We start from the raw sequence: 19,092 nt of genomic DNA, 5'->3' as shown, positions 1-19,092 counted from the left end.
TCTGGCCAGTGATGCCCTTACATCTGGAAGAGTTATGGTTCCCCAGTGTGTACTGTCAAAGCCCCATGAACACATTCCTTTGCCTTCTAAAAAAATGAATCTAACCATGGGGTAAATGGAAAACAAAAACATAATTTATGTAAGAACTTACCTGATAAATTAATTTCTTTCATATACATTCCTACCAGGAGGGGCAAAGTTTCCCAAACCTCAAAATGCCTATAAATACACCCCTCACCACACCCACAATTCAGTTTAATGAATAGCCAAGAAGTGGGGTGATAAAGAAAGGAGTAAAAAGCATCAACAAAGGAGTTTGGAAATAATTGTGCTTTATACAAAAAAAATCAAAACCACCATAAAAAAGGGGTGGGCCTCATGGACTCTTGCCAATATGAAAGAAATGAATTTATCAGGTAAGTTCTTACATAAATTATGTTTTCTTTCATGTAATTGGCAAGAGTCCATGAGCTAGTGACGTATGGAATAGCAATACCCAAGATGTGGAACTCCACGCAAGAGTCACTAGAGAGGGAAAGACAAAATAAACAGCCATTTCGCTGAAAGAAATTAATTCACAACCCAAATATAAGTTTATTATCATAAATAAAAGGAAAAACTTAAATCATAAGCAGAAGAATCAAACTGAAACAGCTGCCTGAAGAACTTTTCTACCAAAAACTGCTTCCGAAGAAGCAAATACATAAAAATGGTAGAATTTAGTAAATGTATGCAAAGAAGACCAAGTTGCTGCTTTGCAAATCTGATCAACTGAAGCATCATTCCTAAAAGCCCAAGAAGTGGAAACTGATCTAGTAGAATGAGCTGTAATTCTCTGAGGCGGGGCTTTACCCGACTCCAAATAAGCTTGATGAATCAAAAGCTTAAACCACAATGCCAAAGAAACGGCAGAAGCCTTCTGACCTTTCCTGGAACCAGAAAAGATAACAAATAGACTAGAAGTCTTCCTGAAATCTTTAGTAGATTCAACATAATATTTCAGAGCTCTCACCACATCCAAAGAATGTAAGGATCTCTCCAAATAATTCTTAGGATTAGGACACAAAGAAGGGACAACAATTTCTCTATTAATGTTGTTAGAATTCACAACCTTAGGTAAAAATGTAAATGAAGTCCGCAAAACTGCCTTATCCTGATGAAAATCAGAAAAGGAGATTCACAAGAGAGAGCAGATAATTCAGAAACTCTTCTAGCAGAAGAGATAGCCAAAAGGAACAACACTTTGCAAGAAAGTAGTTTAATTTCCAAAGAAAGCATAGGCTCAAATGGAGGAGCCTGTAAAGCCTTCAAAACCAAATTAAGACTCCAAGGAGGAGAGATTGATTTAATGACAGGCTGGATACGAACCAAAGCCTGCACAAAACAGTGAATATCAGGAAGTTTAGCAATTTTTCTGTGGAATAAAACAGAAAAATATTTTTTGGCGCCAAAAACGTCCAGAAATGACACACTCGCGTCACAGGTGACGCAACCTTTTGAAGGACTCAGCGTCGACTAAGACGCCGGAAATGACGAATCTGCGTCAACTAACATCTTTGCGCATAAAAATCTCGCACCAAGAATGACGCAATAAACTTTGGCATTTTGCGCCCTCGCAAGCCTAATTCTGCCTGCGAATTTAAAAGACAGTCAATTTGACTATACCCCAGGTAAGAAATAAATTTTTTCTAAAAAAAAAAGCATTTCCCAGATATGAAACTGACAGTCTGCAAAAGGAAATATACTGAAAAGCTGAAGAAAAAAAAAGCATTTCCCAGATATGAAACTGACAGTCTGCAAAAGGAAATATACTGAAAAGCTGAAGAAAAAAAAAAGCATTTCCCAGATATGAAACTGACAGTCTGCAAAAGGAAATATACTGAAAACTTGAATCATGGCAAATATAAGTATATTTAGAACTTTATATAAATACATAAAGTGCCAAACCATAGCTGAGAGTGTCTTAAGTAATGAAAACATACTTACCAAAAGACACCCATCCACATATAGCAGATAGCCAAACCAGTACTAAAACAGTATCAGCAGAGGTAATGGAATATGAGAGTATATCGTCGATCTGAAAAGGGAGGTAGGAATCATCTCTACAACCGATAACAGAGAACCTATGAAATAGATCTCCCGTGAGGAAAACCATTGCATTCAATAGGTGATACTCCCTTCACATCCCTCTGACATTCACTGTACTCTGAGAGGAATCGGGCTTCAAAATGCTGAGAAGCGCATATTAACGTATAAATCTTAGCACAAACTTACTTCACCACCTCCATAGGAGGCAAAGTTTGTAAAACTGAATTGTGGGTGTGGTGAGGGGTGAAATTATAGGCATTTTGAGGTTTGGGAAACTTTGCCCCTCCTGGTAGGATTGTATATCCCATACGTCACTAGCTCATGGACTCTTGCCAATTACATGAAAAAATAAATATATATATATATATATATTTCTTGAGTGTGGCATAAGCCTATTTGCCCCCTTTTGTCATATGTGCTCAGTTTTCAATTCAAAATATCAAAGGTGAAAAATTTGAAAATAATGCTAATATGATGCAGTTTCCATTAAACACTATCTTAGCTGTCAATCTGTTTATGATCTAAAATACGTGAATACAGCAAATATAAAATACTGGGCTGGCAGATAAGGTATATTTGCTTTGAAATGTCCTGTTCCCTGTTCAAATGTTTGAGTAAAAATATGACTTACATTTAACATATAACATTAAAGTTATTTCTTCTTTGTTGTATTCAAAGAGAGAATTTTAATATGTATTATAGGGGTTTTCTTTTATAATGTTTGTAATAGATGCTACTGGGCTGTTAACATGTTTTTTCTTATGTTTGTGAGGTGTAACCACCAATCACCAAGTGCTACCGAGGTGCTGAACCAAAAATGGGCCGGCTCCTAAGCTTACACTCCCTAGCAAGTCCTGGGACAAGCATCCTGACTGGCTTTACATTCCTGCTTTTCAAACAAAGATACCAAGAGAACGAAGAAAATTGATACTAGGAATACATTGAAAAGTTGTTTAAAAATGCATGCTCTATCTGAATCATGAAAGAAAAAATTGGGGTTCATATCCCTTTAAGGCAGTAAATGTAATGTGTCTTTTAAACATATTTAGGATTGCAGGGGATAGCTCTTGGCTAGATGTAACTTACTGTGGGTTTATTTGGAATTTGAAAGAAAAGCATCAAACATTAAACTTTATTTGGTACCTTTAATTAAAGCAGCACTCAGGAGCTAGGTATGTAAGAATATCCTTATTGCACTGGTCAGTATCACCTCTGCAGATAGTGTATACTATAGGCATCTACCTCGCTTTTCTATTCATTTTCTCTAAATAATACGTGGAGCTAATATACATTAATGATAATACAAAATACAGGATAATACAAAATCCAGGATACGTCAAATGAGGAAGGATCAAACTTAGCTTTTATTCAATCCATAAGATAAAAAATGTCCATAAATATGCAGTCAAAGAAGCCAGCTGGTTCAATGCAGACCAACAGCCTATGCTGTGCAGCACTTCGTCTGGGCTATCAAACAAGTGCATTCAATCTATATTTATGTTAATGAATTAATTAATTACTGATTCATGAAAAAAGGACTGTAAGGGGTTAATACAATAATAATAGTGATAATTGTTAAATATAGATTGAATGCACTTATTTGATAGCCCTGACGAAGTGCCGAGGTGCAGCACGAAACGTGCAGGCTGTTGGTCTGAATTGGTCCTGCTGGTTCTTTGACTGCATATTTATGGACATTTTTTACCTTATGGATTGAATAAAAGATAAGTTTTATCCTTCCTCTTTTGATGTATCCTGGATTTTGTACTTAATATCAGGAGTCATTAGGCAGCTCCCGGACAGTTTTAATGACGTCACACTTCAGCATGGTTGCTGAGGCAGTCCATGGCCGACACAGTGGTTTGGTTCACGCTGTTCTAAGGATCGTTTGTAGTGTTTTTTGAGGCAAGCACACACAGCAGAAGTAAGTTATTTACTATCACTTGAAATGATCTACAACAGATGGTGACAAAATTATAGCAATAATAGCCATTATAGAAAAAAAATTACATGTTCTAATTTGTTAGATCATGCAATTTTAAGACTAGCAACCATGCACCTCTATGTATTTAAATCCACAAAGGGGTTAAACTCAAAGTAGAACTACAGATCAGGACCTGCAGAGCACTGCTGGTCCCAATCGGAAACCGACGCTGATCCAATCAGCAGGGCTAGTCTTATCACAATAATGACCCTTTAACCCCATATGCTGTTAGGACAATCCATGCCGTCCTAAAAGCGCTGTGCTTTAACGCCTTTAGGACGGCATGGAACATCCTTACTTTTGCAACATCCTGCTCCCCTCCTTGTAAAAACAGCGGTGGATCCGACAAGGATTTGTCTAACAACGCAGGCAGTCCCCCAGGGGCCAATCAGCGCCGTTTTCTAGTCACATGGTTGCAGTGACGATCATTTTTGTTTACAATCGCAACTAGGATGGCCTGAAAGGATTAAAATCTACCTGGATGTATCTCCCTGTCACGTAACATACAAAACTGTTCAGGTGTGGATAAAGATTCTGAGAAAACTTGAAAGGCAGCATTTTTTTTCTCAGTGGGAATATTTTAAACATTACTAAATAGATTTAAAAATATTTTATCTATTTATTTATTTTTTAAATGATTGCCAATCACTGCAGAGATTCAAAAATGCCATAAGCATTTGAAAAAATGATACATACAATGGAAATCTATCCTATATTATAAAAGACAAGAGTTTGTCTGAAGCCGTCATGCGCAGTTCAGACAAACTCTTGCAGCTGATCGCACGCGCACCCACCCGACAGCAGCGCGAGGACCCGGCAGCACAGCTGATCGCAGGGGTGAAACAAAGCAGCGCGAGGACCGGCAAGTGAAGGCGCACAGGAGAGAGAGAGAGAGAGAGAGAGAGAGAGGAGAGAGGAGAGAGGAGAGAGGAGAGAGGAGAGAGAGAGAGAGAGAGAGAGAGAGAGAGAGAGAGAGAGAGAGAGAGAGAGAGAGAGAGAGAGAGAATAACACACAGATAACACACAACACGGCCCGTGTGAACGGGCTTTAGGACTAGTCTATCTATATTTTATTACAGCTGTGGCCTACAAATAAAATGAAGCGACGTAAAATGTTTAAGAAAGGAGTGGCAGTGATTGCATGCCTTTAACAAAACAAACATTTCCCATATGCCACGTGGAGGGATCTGACATTGCTAATTTTGCATAAGATTTTTTTTGTACCAGTTTCCTTGTTTTGTGTATTTGGAACTGAGCCAGCTTTAACAAGTCACAACTTGCCACATAAGCAGGCACGTTGTTTCTATCAAACAAATGAAAGCGCAGCATTTACACAAGCTGAAAATATGCTTTTAAATGCAAAAAAAAATAATAAAGGGACAATGTACTAAGCCAAGTAACTTATTTGTATTCCAAACATCTACAGGAACACCCATTTAAATGGACTGAGCTCGTTCCCTCTCCCACCCCCTCTGGAGAGGTTGATTTGTGCAGTTGCTTATTAATTGCATAGCCTTTCTACAGTGAATACTGCAGTATTGATGTTTTCAGTAAAGGTGGCATTTTTAATATACAAAAGTAGCTATTTTAAATGGAAAAATAAATGTAAACGAGCTATTCATAATCAATTATGAATAGTTCTACTACAACATACAATATATTTTGTCATCATTTATATATTTTAAAGTTATTTTGTTTATAGTTGAACAGAAAATATTAACTAAAACCATTTGGTATTCAACATTAACACAGTTTTAATATTATTATTTTAATTTATTATAAACTGGCTGGTTTGTGACTTAGAATTCCTTTCTGATTATAATATACACTGTGACCTTGATGATATTATTAGACTTTTTACAACCATTTTAGGGCTGTCAAAGTTTACATGGCTTTTCCATAAAAATCACATCTGTGAAAAGTATTTTATATTATTATTTTATTGTACATAAATGTATATTACTAAAAACCTGCAATTGCTCATTTGTTTTTAAGGAAACACAAAATACATCAATTGTGTTTGATGCAGCGCCCGTAGGAAGGCCCTACCTGCCCCCAGAAGGCAGACCAATAGCACTTCACAGGCGGTTGTATGGATCAAGGCTTCTGTTTGATCAATAACATAAACAATCCATACAGGCAGCTAAATTGTAAGGCAGAACTGCTTTTTCATTTCCTTTAGGGTTTAATAATACAACTAACTTTTTTTCTTCAAACATGTAGCACTCAGTAAGCCCAGAGTTCTATTACTATTACAAATCATAATCAGTGTAAAATAAACCTTCTTATAATATAATATAAATACATTTAATATAATATTATTATATTTAAAAGGACATGAAACACAATTTTATTCTTTTATAATTTAGACAGACCATGCAGTTTTCAATAACTTTTTAATTAAAGGGAGAGTATACTATAAAATTGTTTTTCCCATAATGTGTTTCCAATTATTTTTTTTACCAGTTGCAGAGTATAAAATGTATGAGATTTGCTTTTTTTAGGTTTATTTTTGTATATGAATTAGCTGATTTTTTGTGTTTTGAAGCCACAACCTAATAAAATGGGTTGAGCTTCTAGGTATAATCAGATCACAACACTTTATCACATTGTCTACATATACCTGCTTCTTTATCTTATATCTGTCCGTAACCCAATCACCAATACTTAGAGAGAACAATGGAAAATTAACATTTTATTACCTTATCTCTTCTATACCCCACTGGGAGTGTAATTTCTTCTACTGGCTGTGTTTACACAGCTTGGCCTTAAGGCCAAAAACTCAGGATAGGTGGGGATACCACAGGCTAAATCAACTATTTCAAATGCCAATATAAGGGTAATGGAAATACTTGTAAACAATTTAATACACTCCAGCAGGTACAGTGGATAATTGGGAACAAATTAAAGGGGAGAAATGTTTTGAGTAAACTGTCCCTTTAACTTCTGTTATCTAATTTGCTAAGTTCTCTTAGTATTCTTTGTTTAAAAGAATATCTAGGTAGACTCAGAAGCAGCAATGCATTACTGCAAGCTAGCTGCTGATTGGTGGCTCCTAGTAGAGCATTGCTGCTCATTCACCAAAGGATATCAAGAGAACTAAGTACATTTGATAATATAAATAATCATGAAATTATTTTTGAGGGTTTCATGTCCCTTTAAATCTCTGAAATACATTCTATGAATGCTAAAACCCATTAATGTGATAAAATCAAAATCTATTTAATATATCAAGTAATAAATGCAAATAAACTTAAAATATAGAAACTATTAGTAACATTCCCCCAAACACTAGGGGGTCGATCCGATAAAAATCGTCGCCCGCAAAAGCTGGCGACGCCAATATTTGCGCGGGTTTGGTATCCTATATACGGCGTAACCTAGAAGTTACGCGCGTATATTTCTGCCGTCGCCCATAGTTTTTTGGGCCATAGGCAGGTATACCAAACCCGCGCAATTTGGTATCCAATATACAGCGTAAGGACTTACGTGGCGAAAATGGAGAAATCTTACTCCATTTTCACCTCGCCACAAAAAGCAGCCGTAAGAAGCCTTACGCTGACTATTGGAGCCCCGTAACTCCCTAAACTGGCTGCTAAAATAAACCTAACACCTAACGCATGCGCAATGTCTATCTCCCTGTCAACCGCGATCTTCTAAAATAAACCCAACACCTAACGCATGCGCAATGTCTATCTCCCTGTCAACCACGATCTGCTAAAATAAACCTAACACCTAACGCATGCGCAATGTCTATCTCCCTGTCAACCGCGATCCCCCGCTGCAATCCCTAATAAAGTATTAAACCCCTAAACCGCCGCCATCTACATAAACTAACCCCCTACTGTGAGCCCCTAAAACCGCCACCATCTAACTGATCTATCCCCTAATGTGAACCCCTTACACCGCCGCCATCTATATTAAAATTATTAACCCCTAATTTAATCTACCTACCCCGCCGCCAGCTATATTATTTATATTAACCCTAAGTATATTATAGTTAATATAGTTATTACATTATATATATTAACTATATTAACCCTAATTATATTAGGGTTAATATAGTTAATATAGTTACTATAGTATTTATATTAACTATATTAACTCTATCTAACCCTAACACCCCTAACTAAATTCTTATTAAATAAATCTAATTCATATTATAAACTAAAATATTCCTATTTAAATCTAAATACTTACCTATAAAATAAACCCTAAGATAGCTACAATATAATTAAAAATTACATTATAGCTATGTTAGGGTTTATATTTATTTTACAGGTAAATTGTTAATTATTTTAACTAGGTATAATAGCTATTAAATAGTTATGAACTATTTAATAGCTACCTAGTTAAAATAATTACCCAATTACCTGTAAAATAAATCCTAACCTAAGTTACAAATACACCTACACTATCAATAAATTCAATAAACTACAAATATCTATCTAAAAATACAATTAAATAAACTAAACTAAATTACAAAAAAAAAAAACACTAAATTACAAAAAATAAAAAAAATATTACAAGATTTTTAAGCTAATTACACCTATTCTAAGCCCCCTAATAAAATAATAAAGCCCCCCAAAATAAAAAAATTCCCTACCCTATTCTAAATTAAAAAAAGTTCAAAGCTCTTTTACCTTACCAGCCCTTAAAAGGGCCTTTTGTGGGGGCATGCCCCAAAGAAAACTGCTCTTTTGCCTGCAAAAAAAAACACAATACCACCCCCCAACATTACAACCCACCACCCACATACCCCTAATCTAACCCAAACCCCCCTTAAATAAACCTAACACTACCCCCCTGAAGATCTCCCTACCTTGTATTCACCCAGCCGGGCCGAACTCCTCATCCGATGCAGGCGATGTGTTCCAGCAAGTCTTCTTCCATCCGGGCGATGTCTTGAAGCAAGCGGCAGAGAGTCTTCTTCCATCGGCGATGTCTTCAAGCAAATCGGCATCTTCAATCTTCTTTGTTCGCTCCTCCGCCGCGGAGCATCCTTCCGGCACGACGACTTCCCGACGAATGAGGTTCCTTTAAATGACGTCATCCAAGATGGCGTCCGCCGAATTCCGATTGGCTGATAGGATTCTATCAGCCAATCGGAATTAAGGTAGAAAAATCTGATTGGCTGATTGAATCAGCCAATCAGATTCAAGTTCAATCCGATTGGCTGAACCGCTCCGCATCATAACTATTTAATAGCTATTATACCTAGTTAAAATAATTAACAATTTACCTGTAAAATAAATATAAACCCTAACATAGTGATAATGTAATTATTAATTACATTGTAGCTATCTTAGGGTTTATTTTATAGGTAAGTATTTAGATTTAAATAGGAATATTTTAATTAATAATATTAATATTAGATTTATTTTAATAAGAGTTTAGTTAGGATGTTAGAGTTAGATAGGGTTATTATACTTAATATATATATAATATAATAACGATATTAACTATATTAACCCTAATATAATTAGGGTTAATATAGTTAATATATATAATATAATAACTATATTAACTATATTAACCCTAATATAATTAGGGTTAATATAGTTAATATAGCTGGCGGCGGTGTAGGGGGATTAGATTAGGGGTTAATACATTTATTATAGGTGGCTGCGGTGTAGGGGGATGTAGATTGTAGGCAAAAGAGCAGTTTACTTTGTGACAAAGCCCCGCCAAAAGCCCATTGGGGCAATGCCACGCAAAAAGCCCTTTTCAGGGCTATTTGTAGGGTTAGACTTAGGTTTAGTGGTAGGGATAGTTTAGTATTTTAGGGGTTAAATAATTTAATATAGATGGCGGCGGGGTAGGGGGATTAGATTAGGGGTTAATAATTTTAAAATAGATAGCGGCGGGGTAGGGGCTCACTTTAGGGGGTAGGTAAGGTAGATGGCGGCGGTGTTAGGGGCTCACTTTAGGGGGTTATAGATTTAATATAGTTGGCGGCGGTTTAGGGGTTAATAACTTTATTAGGTAGCGGCGGGCTCCGGGAGCGGCGGTTTAGGGGTTAATACATATTTTATTGTTAGGCTAGTGAGGGGGGATAGCGGATAGAGGGTTAGACGTGTCGGGCTATGTTAGGGAGGCGTGTTAGACTTGTCGGGCTATGTTAGGGAGGCGTGTTAGACAGTGCGGGTGATTTAGACTTTAGTCAGGTTTTGTAGGCGCCGGCAGTTTCTAACGTGCCGCAAGTCACTGGCGACGCCAGAAATTTGTACTTGCGCAGATTTCTGGACATCGCTGGTTTGTCAGACTTACGGCACGTTAGCATCTGACGGCGACATATATGGGATAGCTCGAGTTGCGAGCTGAAATTGCGGGCGACGCGGGTTCCCTCGCTTGCGCCGCAAACTACGATCTATATCGGTTTGCGCCCTAGATTTAGAAATGATGTCCCTGTAAGTGCAAAGTCACTTAAACATCTGTGCAAAAATAGTCTCTCATCCTGTATCAGATGTGTATTCTAATTATTTATCCTTTCACGGAGATTTCACATAAAGAGCAATATTGATTTTCTTAAGTCCCAAATTGGGTGTATAATGTAACTGTTATTGTGAATTGGGGCAAAACAAACTGCTGCAAAATAAGGGCTACCTGTACGTTATTGCCTTAATGGCAGATTTTAGCCAAAATTCAAAAGACACCTCTATTTATAAGATAAAAAACATACCATTACTATTTATCTAGGAGCACCACCATAAAATATTTACCTTTAAATACCATTTGGGTTAAATATTGATACTATTCACAAAAGGAAATTAGGCCATCCCAGATAACAGCAGTATAAAATGTGCATTTTGTTCCCAATTAATTACTAGTCTCACTACCTTTGGCTTTCCAGTAGATCCACTGGTGTAGAGGATGAAAAGAGGGTCTTCTGCATCCAACCACTCTGGCTCACACTCCTCACTGGCGTCCTGCATCAACTCATCCAACCAGCTGTCAACATCAGGGTCCCAGGCAGTCTGAAGAAAGTAGAGCATAAATAAAACAGAGTTTATATGCTAAGGAATCTATCATGAGATCAGATATTTGATACAATGATGTAACAGTTTGAATGCAATTTATTGTTGGGGAGAACCTTGAATGATTTGGAAGACACATTGTCTGCTGGCCTTACTGGGATGTACAGATTTGCTCAAACTTTGTTTCCCTACTGTATTTACAGTCAGGGCCAGATTTCCTTCTCTAACTACAGGCAAAAGATACCCATGTACCCGAAGTACATTATCCCCCGCTTCTGCCCTGTGGTTCATAACTATTTATAAAGAATGCAAACCCACAATAGCAACATCTCACTACTTGTCTACTTTACCACCATGTTTATAGCAATAATTTAAGAAAATGATTGGAAACGAGTTGAAACGTTCTAACAATTTTCACAGTGGGTACTTTTATTATGATATATTTGTGACCTTGTCCAGCTCAGTGGTGGAAAGCACACAGAAGAGAAAAAGAGAAGTGCTACTGAATCTGGTGTCACTACAAATAATAATATCAGCAATAATAAAAGAAAGCACCAGAAAAACAATTGTGCAAAACTGTTAGAAAATCACAGATACCATTTGCATGGTGCTACACTCAGTCATTATGTCAATATCTCTGCTTCTTTTTATCTAATCATCTGTAATCTGCACTTGTGATATGTAAATTAAAGGAATACAACTCTCACGGTAATGACTCAGGAAAACAGATTATTTCCAGAACACATATTGCTATATACATTTATTATTGTATCATTGCAATGCTTCTGTGGAAGGCAAACTGATTACGGAAACACAGAACTGAATTCTCCCTATTTGTAGTAAAGAGATTATTAATATTGTTATTATGTGATCAGTATGGGGTAACTTGTAGAGAGGTTATACTATCTTGTATTTGTTCCTTTACTTTACATATTGGAAGTGCAAACCACAGAAGATCACATTGATGACTGACCATAAAAAACATAAATTATGCTTACCGGATCATTTTCTTTTCTTCAGATGGAAAGAGTCCACAGCTGCATTCATTACTTTTGGGAATTCAGAACCTGGCCACCAGGAGGAGGCAAAGACATTACAACCAAAGGCTTAAATACTCCTCCCACTCCCCTCATCCCCCCAGTCATTCTGCCGAGGAACAAGGAACAGTAGTAGAAATATCAGGGTGAAAAGGTGCCAGAAGAACAAAAATTACATCCGCCCCACATAAAAACACGGGCGGGGAGCTGTGGACTCTTTCCATCTGAAGAAAAGAAAATTATTAGGTAAGCATAATTTATGTTTTTCTTCATAAATGGAAAGAGTCCATAGCTGCATTCATTACTTTTAGGAAAACAATACCCAAGCTATAGAGGACACTGAATGCAAAAACGGGAGGGTTCAAGAGGCGGCCCATTCTGAGGGCACCAGGCCTGAAAACCCCTACCCAACAAAATCCTGCTTCGTCTGAAGCCGAGAACAACCTTGAAAAAAAAGGAAAAGGCCCAAGGACACTGACCCGCAGATAGTCCACAAGCCTTGCTAGAGACCGCAGGAACTAGACTCTTCTGAGTCAACAGACTCCAAGAGACTATTCCCAATGTGTCTTACTGTAAATATGTGTGATAATATGTGGGCTCAATATATGTTAATGTTTTGATGAGTCCTAATTTTATATTCTCTTTTGGAAAAAATGGATGTCGAAACTATTTAAGAAATAAATATGATCCTTTATTTGATTATGGTAAATTTACCCAATAGTAGTGATGCTCAAAGTACAGTTAAACAAAAATTATTACAATTCCTTCAAAGTTTAAAAAATGACACCGGTGTCTCTATGTATAAAAATGTACATAATATATAAAAAATAAATTAAATTAAAATAATAACGTTGAAATCTTATAATTTATACAGTTTTGGGTTTATCACAAGTTATAATTTCTAACAGAATGTTTGTAGATACAATTTTATAGTGGATAAAACAATAGTTGCTGTATAGTTCATATAGGATACTTTGTTTCAAGTTCAGCTATGCAATTGAGTTTGAGATCTTATCTTAGGCAACTATATATCAAATGTAGAGGTATGTTGGTGCGATTTTTATCACACTATAATATAAGTATACAAATTAGTACCTTGAAGTGTATCTGTTTGATATCACTTTTGTGAGATAATTGCGGTTAAATAAACGCCGCTATGCCAGTGTTTTGATTAAGTTTCAAGATCAAGCTGGTGGCAGTTCTATATGAGCTGCTGGCGGTTAAATAAATGCCGCTTTGGTTTCCTCTTATTAGGTGGGCTTATCTGTTTGCTGCGAGAAAATTCACTTTTATATAAGTGTTTCGGTAGTTGTCGTGGCCGCTCAGTTACCTTATCCTTTGTCGGTCAGTGACCGATCGCGCTCTTAAGGGTTTCTTGGTGGGATCTTCGTTGCGGTTAAGTGCTAACCGTTTGCTGATGTTTTTTAAGTATCTCCGGTTTTTCTATTCTGTGGCTTGTCTGTCGGTCAGTGACCGATCACGATGGTATGGTTGTTGGATAACCTCCTGATGTGGAATTTTTGCGTGCCTTTCCGGTCTGTTGTTCCCAGGTTTCTTAGATGTCGGTCAGTGACCGATCTGGGTGCTGAAATGTGGTTGTTGGGATAAGTAGAAAGTTTGTAGGATAAGTAGAAAAAGGATTTCTAGTTATCAATGTGATCTTTGTGGTTAAATATATGCCGCTCAGTGGGAACTTGAATATTTCAACTGGGTATAGCTGGTATTCACTTTGTCTTCTCAAATCATGTGCAGGTGTGCTCTGGTATCAACATGTTTCGGCTGGACAGCCTTTTTCAAGATACCAGATGTGGGGATTCAAAGGCTATTTAAAGCCTCTCTAATTTAAATAGCCTTTGAATCCCCACATCTGGTATCTTGAAAAAGGCTGTCCAGCCGACACATGTTGATACCAGAGCACACCTGCACAGGATTTGAGAAGACAAAGTGAATACCAGCTATACCCAGTTGAAATATTCAAGTTCCCACTGAGCGGCATATATTTAACCGCAAAGATCACATTGATAACTAGAAATCCTTTTTCTACTTATCCTACAAACTTTCTACTTATCCCAACAACCACATTTCAGCACCCAGATCGGTCACTGACCGACATCTAAGAAACCTGGGAACAACAGACCGGAAAGGCACGCAAAAATTCCACATCAGGAGGTTATCCAACAACCATACCATCGTGATCGGTCACTGACCGACAGACAAGCCACAGAATAGAAAAACCGGAGATACTTAAAAAACATCAGCAAACGGTTAGCACTTAACCGCAACGAAGATCCCACCAAGAAACCCTTAAGAGCGCGATCGGTCACTGACCGACAAAGGATAAGGTAACTGAGCGGCCACGACAACTACCGAAACACTTATATAAAAGTGAATTTTCTCGCAGCAAACAGATAAGCCCACCTAATAAGAGGAAACCAAAGCGGCATTTATTTAACCGCCAGCAGCTCATATAGAACTGCCACCAGCTTGATCTTGAAACTTAATCAAAACACTGGCATAGCGGCGTTTATTTAACCGCAATTATCTCACAAAAGTGATATCAAACAGATACACTTCAAGGTACTAATTTGTATACTTATATTATAGTGTGATAAAAATCGCACCAACATACCTCTACATTTGATATATAGTTGCCTAAGATAAGATCTCAATTGCATAGCTGAACTTGAAACAAAGTATCCTATATGAACTATACAGCAACTATTGTTTTATCCACTATAAAATTGTATCTACAAACATTCTGTTAGAAATTACAACTTGTGATAAACCCAAAACTGTATAAATTATAAGATTTCAACGTTATTATTTTAATTTAATTTATTTTTTATATATTATGTACATTTTTATACATAGAGACACCGGTGTCATTTTTTAAACTTTGAAGGAATTGTAATAATTTTTGTTTAACTGTACTTTTAGCATCACTACTATTGGGTAAATTTACCATAATCAAATAAAGGATCATATTTATTTCTTAAATAGTTTCGACATCCATTTTTTCCAAAAGAGAATATAAAATTAGGACTCATCAAAACATTAACATATATTGAGCCCACATATTATCACACATATTTACAGTAAGACACATTGGGAATAGCAACTTGTTTTGCGCTACCTACTACAACTAACTATAACTCTTTAAACTTTGGGATAAAGTTTACTTCAGGTGTGCTAGATTCCCCACCAGCTAGACAGTCTAAACCTACCAAACATTCAGACTCCAAGAGACACCATCTCCCAGCAGTCTCCAAACAACACACCCCTTACTAAAGAAAGGGAACCAACTACCGTATTCTTCCACAAAGAAGAAAAGACACAGAGAAATCCTGATTGTACTTGTAAAGCACGGCTAATCCTCCTTAAGGGACTCAAGGCGCTGCTCATTTTATCAACCTCAAAAGGGGGAAAGGCTGAGTAGACCTAGCCGGGGATCGAACTTGCAACCCTCGGTGTGCTACAGTGCAGAGTAGCCACAGTGCATTAGTATGCTGAGCTAGCTGAGCATAAGGAACTCCAGAAAAAAAAAACTAAAAAGGGCACAAACACAGAGCAAAAACACGAGAAACCGAGTCAGGCTAACAGAGACCCAACCAGTCTCATAGAAACAAGAGGAGGCAACCCCGAGACCCCAGAGATACAGAAACCACGAGATAAGGCCGGCAGTCTGAAACAGAGAGAGGATCTTCCCCTAACACAGTGCAACCGCACTCTAGAAGCAACTGAAGACTAAGGTCCCCAAGTCAGCTCAGAATACCGAAATATTCAGAAATGAAACCTCGTGCAGCAAGCTCAGAGAGGTCTGACGAACAACACCTGAAGTAAAAACACTGCATGCTGCAGTCATCTAAAAATGACTCTGAAACCTAAATACTTGCAGGGCAAGTAGAAAGCAGCTGAAGATAAGATCCTTCAGATTGCTAAGTATCCACTAACCAGCGGAAAACGTGGCAGGCTATCTAAGAGTCGCCAGTCCTTCCGACAAATCTTGAACGTGGAGAAAGGAGAAACCTCAAGCCCAAGCGACAGACATGTCTAATAGACATGGGGGACAGAAAGACCCCAACCACAAGCCCCCAGGGAATGGAAAGAAAAAGGGGGGACTCACCCAACCCAACAGAGCTCGGGTGCCAACCTAATCCGCTCCTCCAAAATAAGACACTCCCAAGGAGAACCTCCTAGGACCTGAAACAGAGAAAAGTGCAATAGATCTGTAGGAAGACCTGTCACAACTCTCTTAGACAGTCTCTACATAGAGAGATCAATTTCCAACAGGTGGAACAGAGCCCACAGAGCAGCAGATGCTGCTCCTTACAGATCCAATCTCCTACACAAATGGCAGGACAATGACCCTCCAGAGAGAGGAAACCCCAGCTCATAAGGAAGACAAACTATCCCCTCAAAAGGGAAGGGCACAGACAAGAACAGCGTACATGTCCACAAGACATGGAACCATAGTATGATCAAAACACGGACCAAATGAAAAAATCATTTAGACACCACTGTTGACCCAACAGAAAAAAAAACTCCCGATGAAGAGGAGCCTTGGTCCGAAGGACAAGTCAGGGCTTAAAGTTTATAACCAGTACCCGAAGGTGGATGTGAACTCTGGCCTTCCTGTTTGCAAGCCCAATGAGCTAGCCCCTATGTATGTATGTATGTATGTATTGTGTACTTGCAAAGCGCGGCTAATCACCCGTAAAGGGTCTCAAGGCGCTGCTCATTTTTATCAACCTCAGAAGGATGTAAGGCTGAGTGGACCTTGCCGGGGAATCGAACCTGCAACCCTTGGGTTGCTACAGAGCTCAGCCACAGTGCCTTAGCATGCTGAGCTATCTGTCCGGACAGTGACCCTGAAAAAACTGGGTTGGCCCGAACCAGTCCACAGGATCATAAGTCTCCAAACATCCAAGAAGGATCCCCAGAGGTGGAGGTTCAGTGGGCACCTGATTCCCCGATCCCGAGGAACAGAGCACTCTAAAACGGCATTAAGAACATAACTGATGGGCATGTATCACCCGGGCCAATTCATATTCTTCTTCTCCAAAAAAATCAGAATCCTCCATAACTGGGAAATTGAATAAAAAAACAGAATTTATGCTTACCTGATAAATTACTTTCTCCAACGGTGTGTCCGGTCCACGGCGTCATCCATTACTTGTGGGAAATGTTCTCCCCCACAGGGAAAGGCAAGGAGAGCACACAGCAAGAGCTGTCCATATAGCTCCCCCTCTGGCTCCGCCCCCCAGTCATTCGACCGACGGTTAGGAGAAAAAGAAGAAACTATAGGGTGCCGTGGTGACTGTAGTGTATAAAGAAAAAAATTTTCAACCTGATTAAAAAAAACCAGGGCGGGCCGTGGACCGGACACACCGTTGGAGAAAGTAATTTATCAGGTAAGCATAAATTCTGTTTTCTCCAACATTGGTGTGTCCGGTCCACTGCGTCATCCATTACTTGTGGGAACCAATACCAAAGCTTTAGGACACGGATGAAGGGAGGGAGCAAATCAGGTTACCTAAACAGAAGGCACCACGGCTTGCAAAACCTTTCTCCCAAAAACAGCCTCCGAAGAAGCAAAAATATCAAATTTGTAGAATTTGGCAAAAGTGTGCAGAGAAGACCAAGTCGCTGCCTTACATATCTGGTCAACAGAAGCCTCGTTCTTATAGGCCCATGTGGAAGCCACAGCCCTAGTAGAGTGAGCTGTGATACGGTCAGGAGGCTGCCGTCCGGCAGTCTCATAAGCCAAGCGGATAATGCTTTTCAGCCAGAAAGAGAGAGAGGTAGCAGTAGCTTTTTGACCTCTCCTCTTACCAGAGTAAACGACAAACAAGGATGAGGTTTGTCTAAAATCTTTTGTTGCTTCTAAATAGAACTTTAAGCACGAACAACATCTAAATTGTGTAATAAACCTTCCTTCTTTGAAACTGGATTCGGACAGAAAGAAGGAACAACTATTTCCTGGTTGATGTTCTCGTTGGAAACAACTTTTGGAAGAAAACCAGGCTTAGTACGCAAAACAACCTTATCTGAATGGAACACCAGATAGGGTGGATCACACTGCAAAGCAGATAATTCAGAAACTCTTCTAGCAGAAGAAATAGCAACCAAAAACAGAACTTTCCAAGATAGTAACTTAATATCTATGGAATGTAAAGGTTCAAACGGAACCCCTTGAAGAACTGAAAGAACTAAATTTAGACTCCAAGGAGGAGTCATGGGTCTGTAAACAGGCTTGATTCTAACCAAAGCCTGAACAAAAGCTTGTACATCTGGCAAAGCTGCCAGTCGTTTGTGCAACAAGACGGATAATGCAGAAATCTGTCCTTTTAGAGAACTAGCTGACAATCCTTTATCCAAACCTTCTTGGAGAAAGGAGAGAATCTTTGGAATTTTAATCTTACTCCAGGAGAATCCTTTGGATTCACACCAACAGATATATTTTTTCCATATTTTATGGTAAATACTTCTAGTCACAGGTTTTCTGGCTTGGACCAGAGTATCAATCACAGAATTTGAAAACCCACGCTTGGATAAAATCAAGCGTTCAATTTCCAAGCAGTCAGCTGCAGAGAAACTAGATTGGGATGTTCGAATGGACCTTGTACTAGAAGGTCCTGTCTCAAAGGTAGCTTCCATGGTGGAGCCGATGACATATTCACCAGGTCTGCATACCAAGTCCTGCGTGGCCACGCAGGAGCTATCAGAATCACCGAGGCCTTCTCCTGTTTGATCCTGGCTATGAGCCTGGGGAGGAGAGGAAACGGTGAAAACACATATGCTAGGTTTAACGACCAAGGCGCCACTAATGCATCCACTAGAGTCGCCTTGGGATCCCTGGATCTGGACCCGTAGCAAGGAATCTTGAAGTTCTGACGGGACGCCATTAGATCCATGTCTGGAATGCCCCATAATTGGGTTAACTGAGCAAAGACCTCCGGATGGAGTTCCCACTCCCCCGGATGGAAAGTCTGACGACTCAAATAGT

The 19,092-nt window shown here is 38.6% G+C and overlaps 1 protein-coding gene across 1 annotated transcript in view; it reads right to left on the bottom strand.

Annotated features, from left to right (window-relative positions):
- LOC128660860 (acetyl-coenzyme A synthetase, cytoplasmic) overlaps positions 1-19,092 on the bottom strand; it is a 177,523-nt gene that overhangs the window by 66,669 nt on the left and 91,762 nt on the right. The window contains exon 8 of the mRNA XM_053714923.1: positions 10,912-11,049. Coding sequence (XP_053570898.1) covers positions 10,912-11,049 — 138 coding nt within the window. The remainder of the gene's footprint in view (positions 1-10,911; positions 11,050-19,092) is intronic.

This window comes from Bombina bombina, chromosome 5 (genome assembly GCF_027579735.1).
Source record: "Bombina bombina isolate aBomBom1 chromosome 5, aBomBom1.pri, whole genome shotgun sequence".
NCBI classification, from domain to species: Eukaryota; Metazoa; Chordata; class Amphibia; order Anura; family Bombinatoridae; genus Bombina; species Bombina bombina.
Note: the sequence above shows the minus strand (reverse complement) of the source record. Positions and strands in the feature narration are given on the sequence as shown.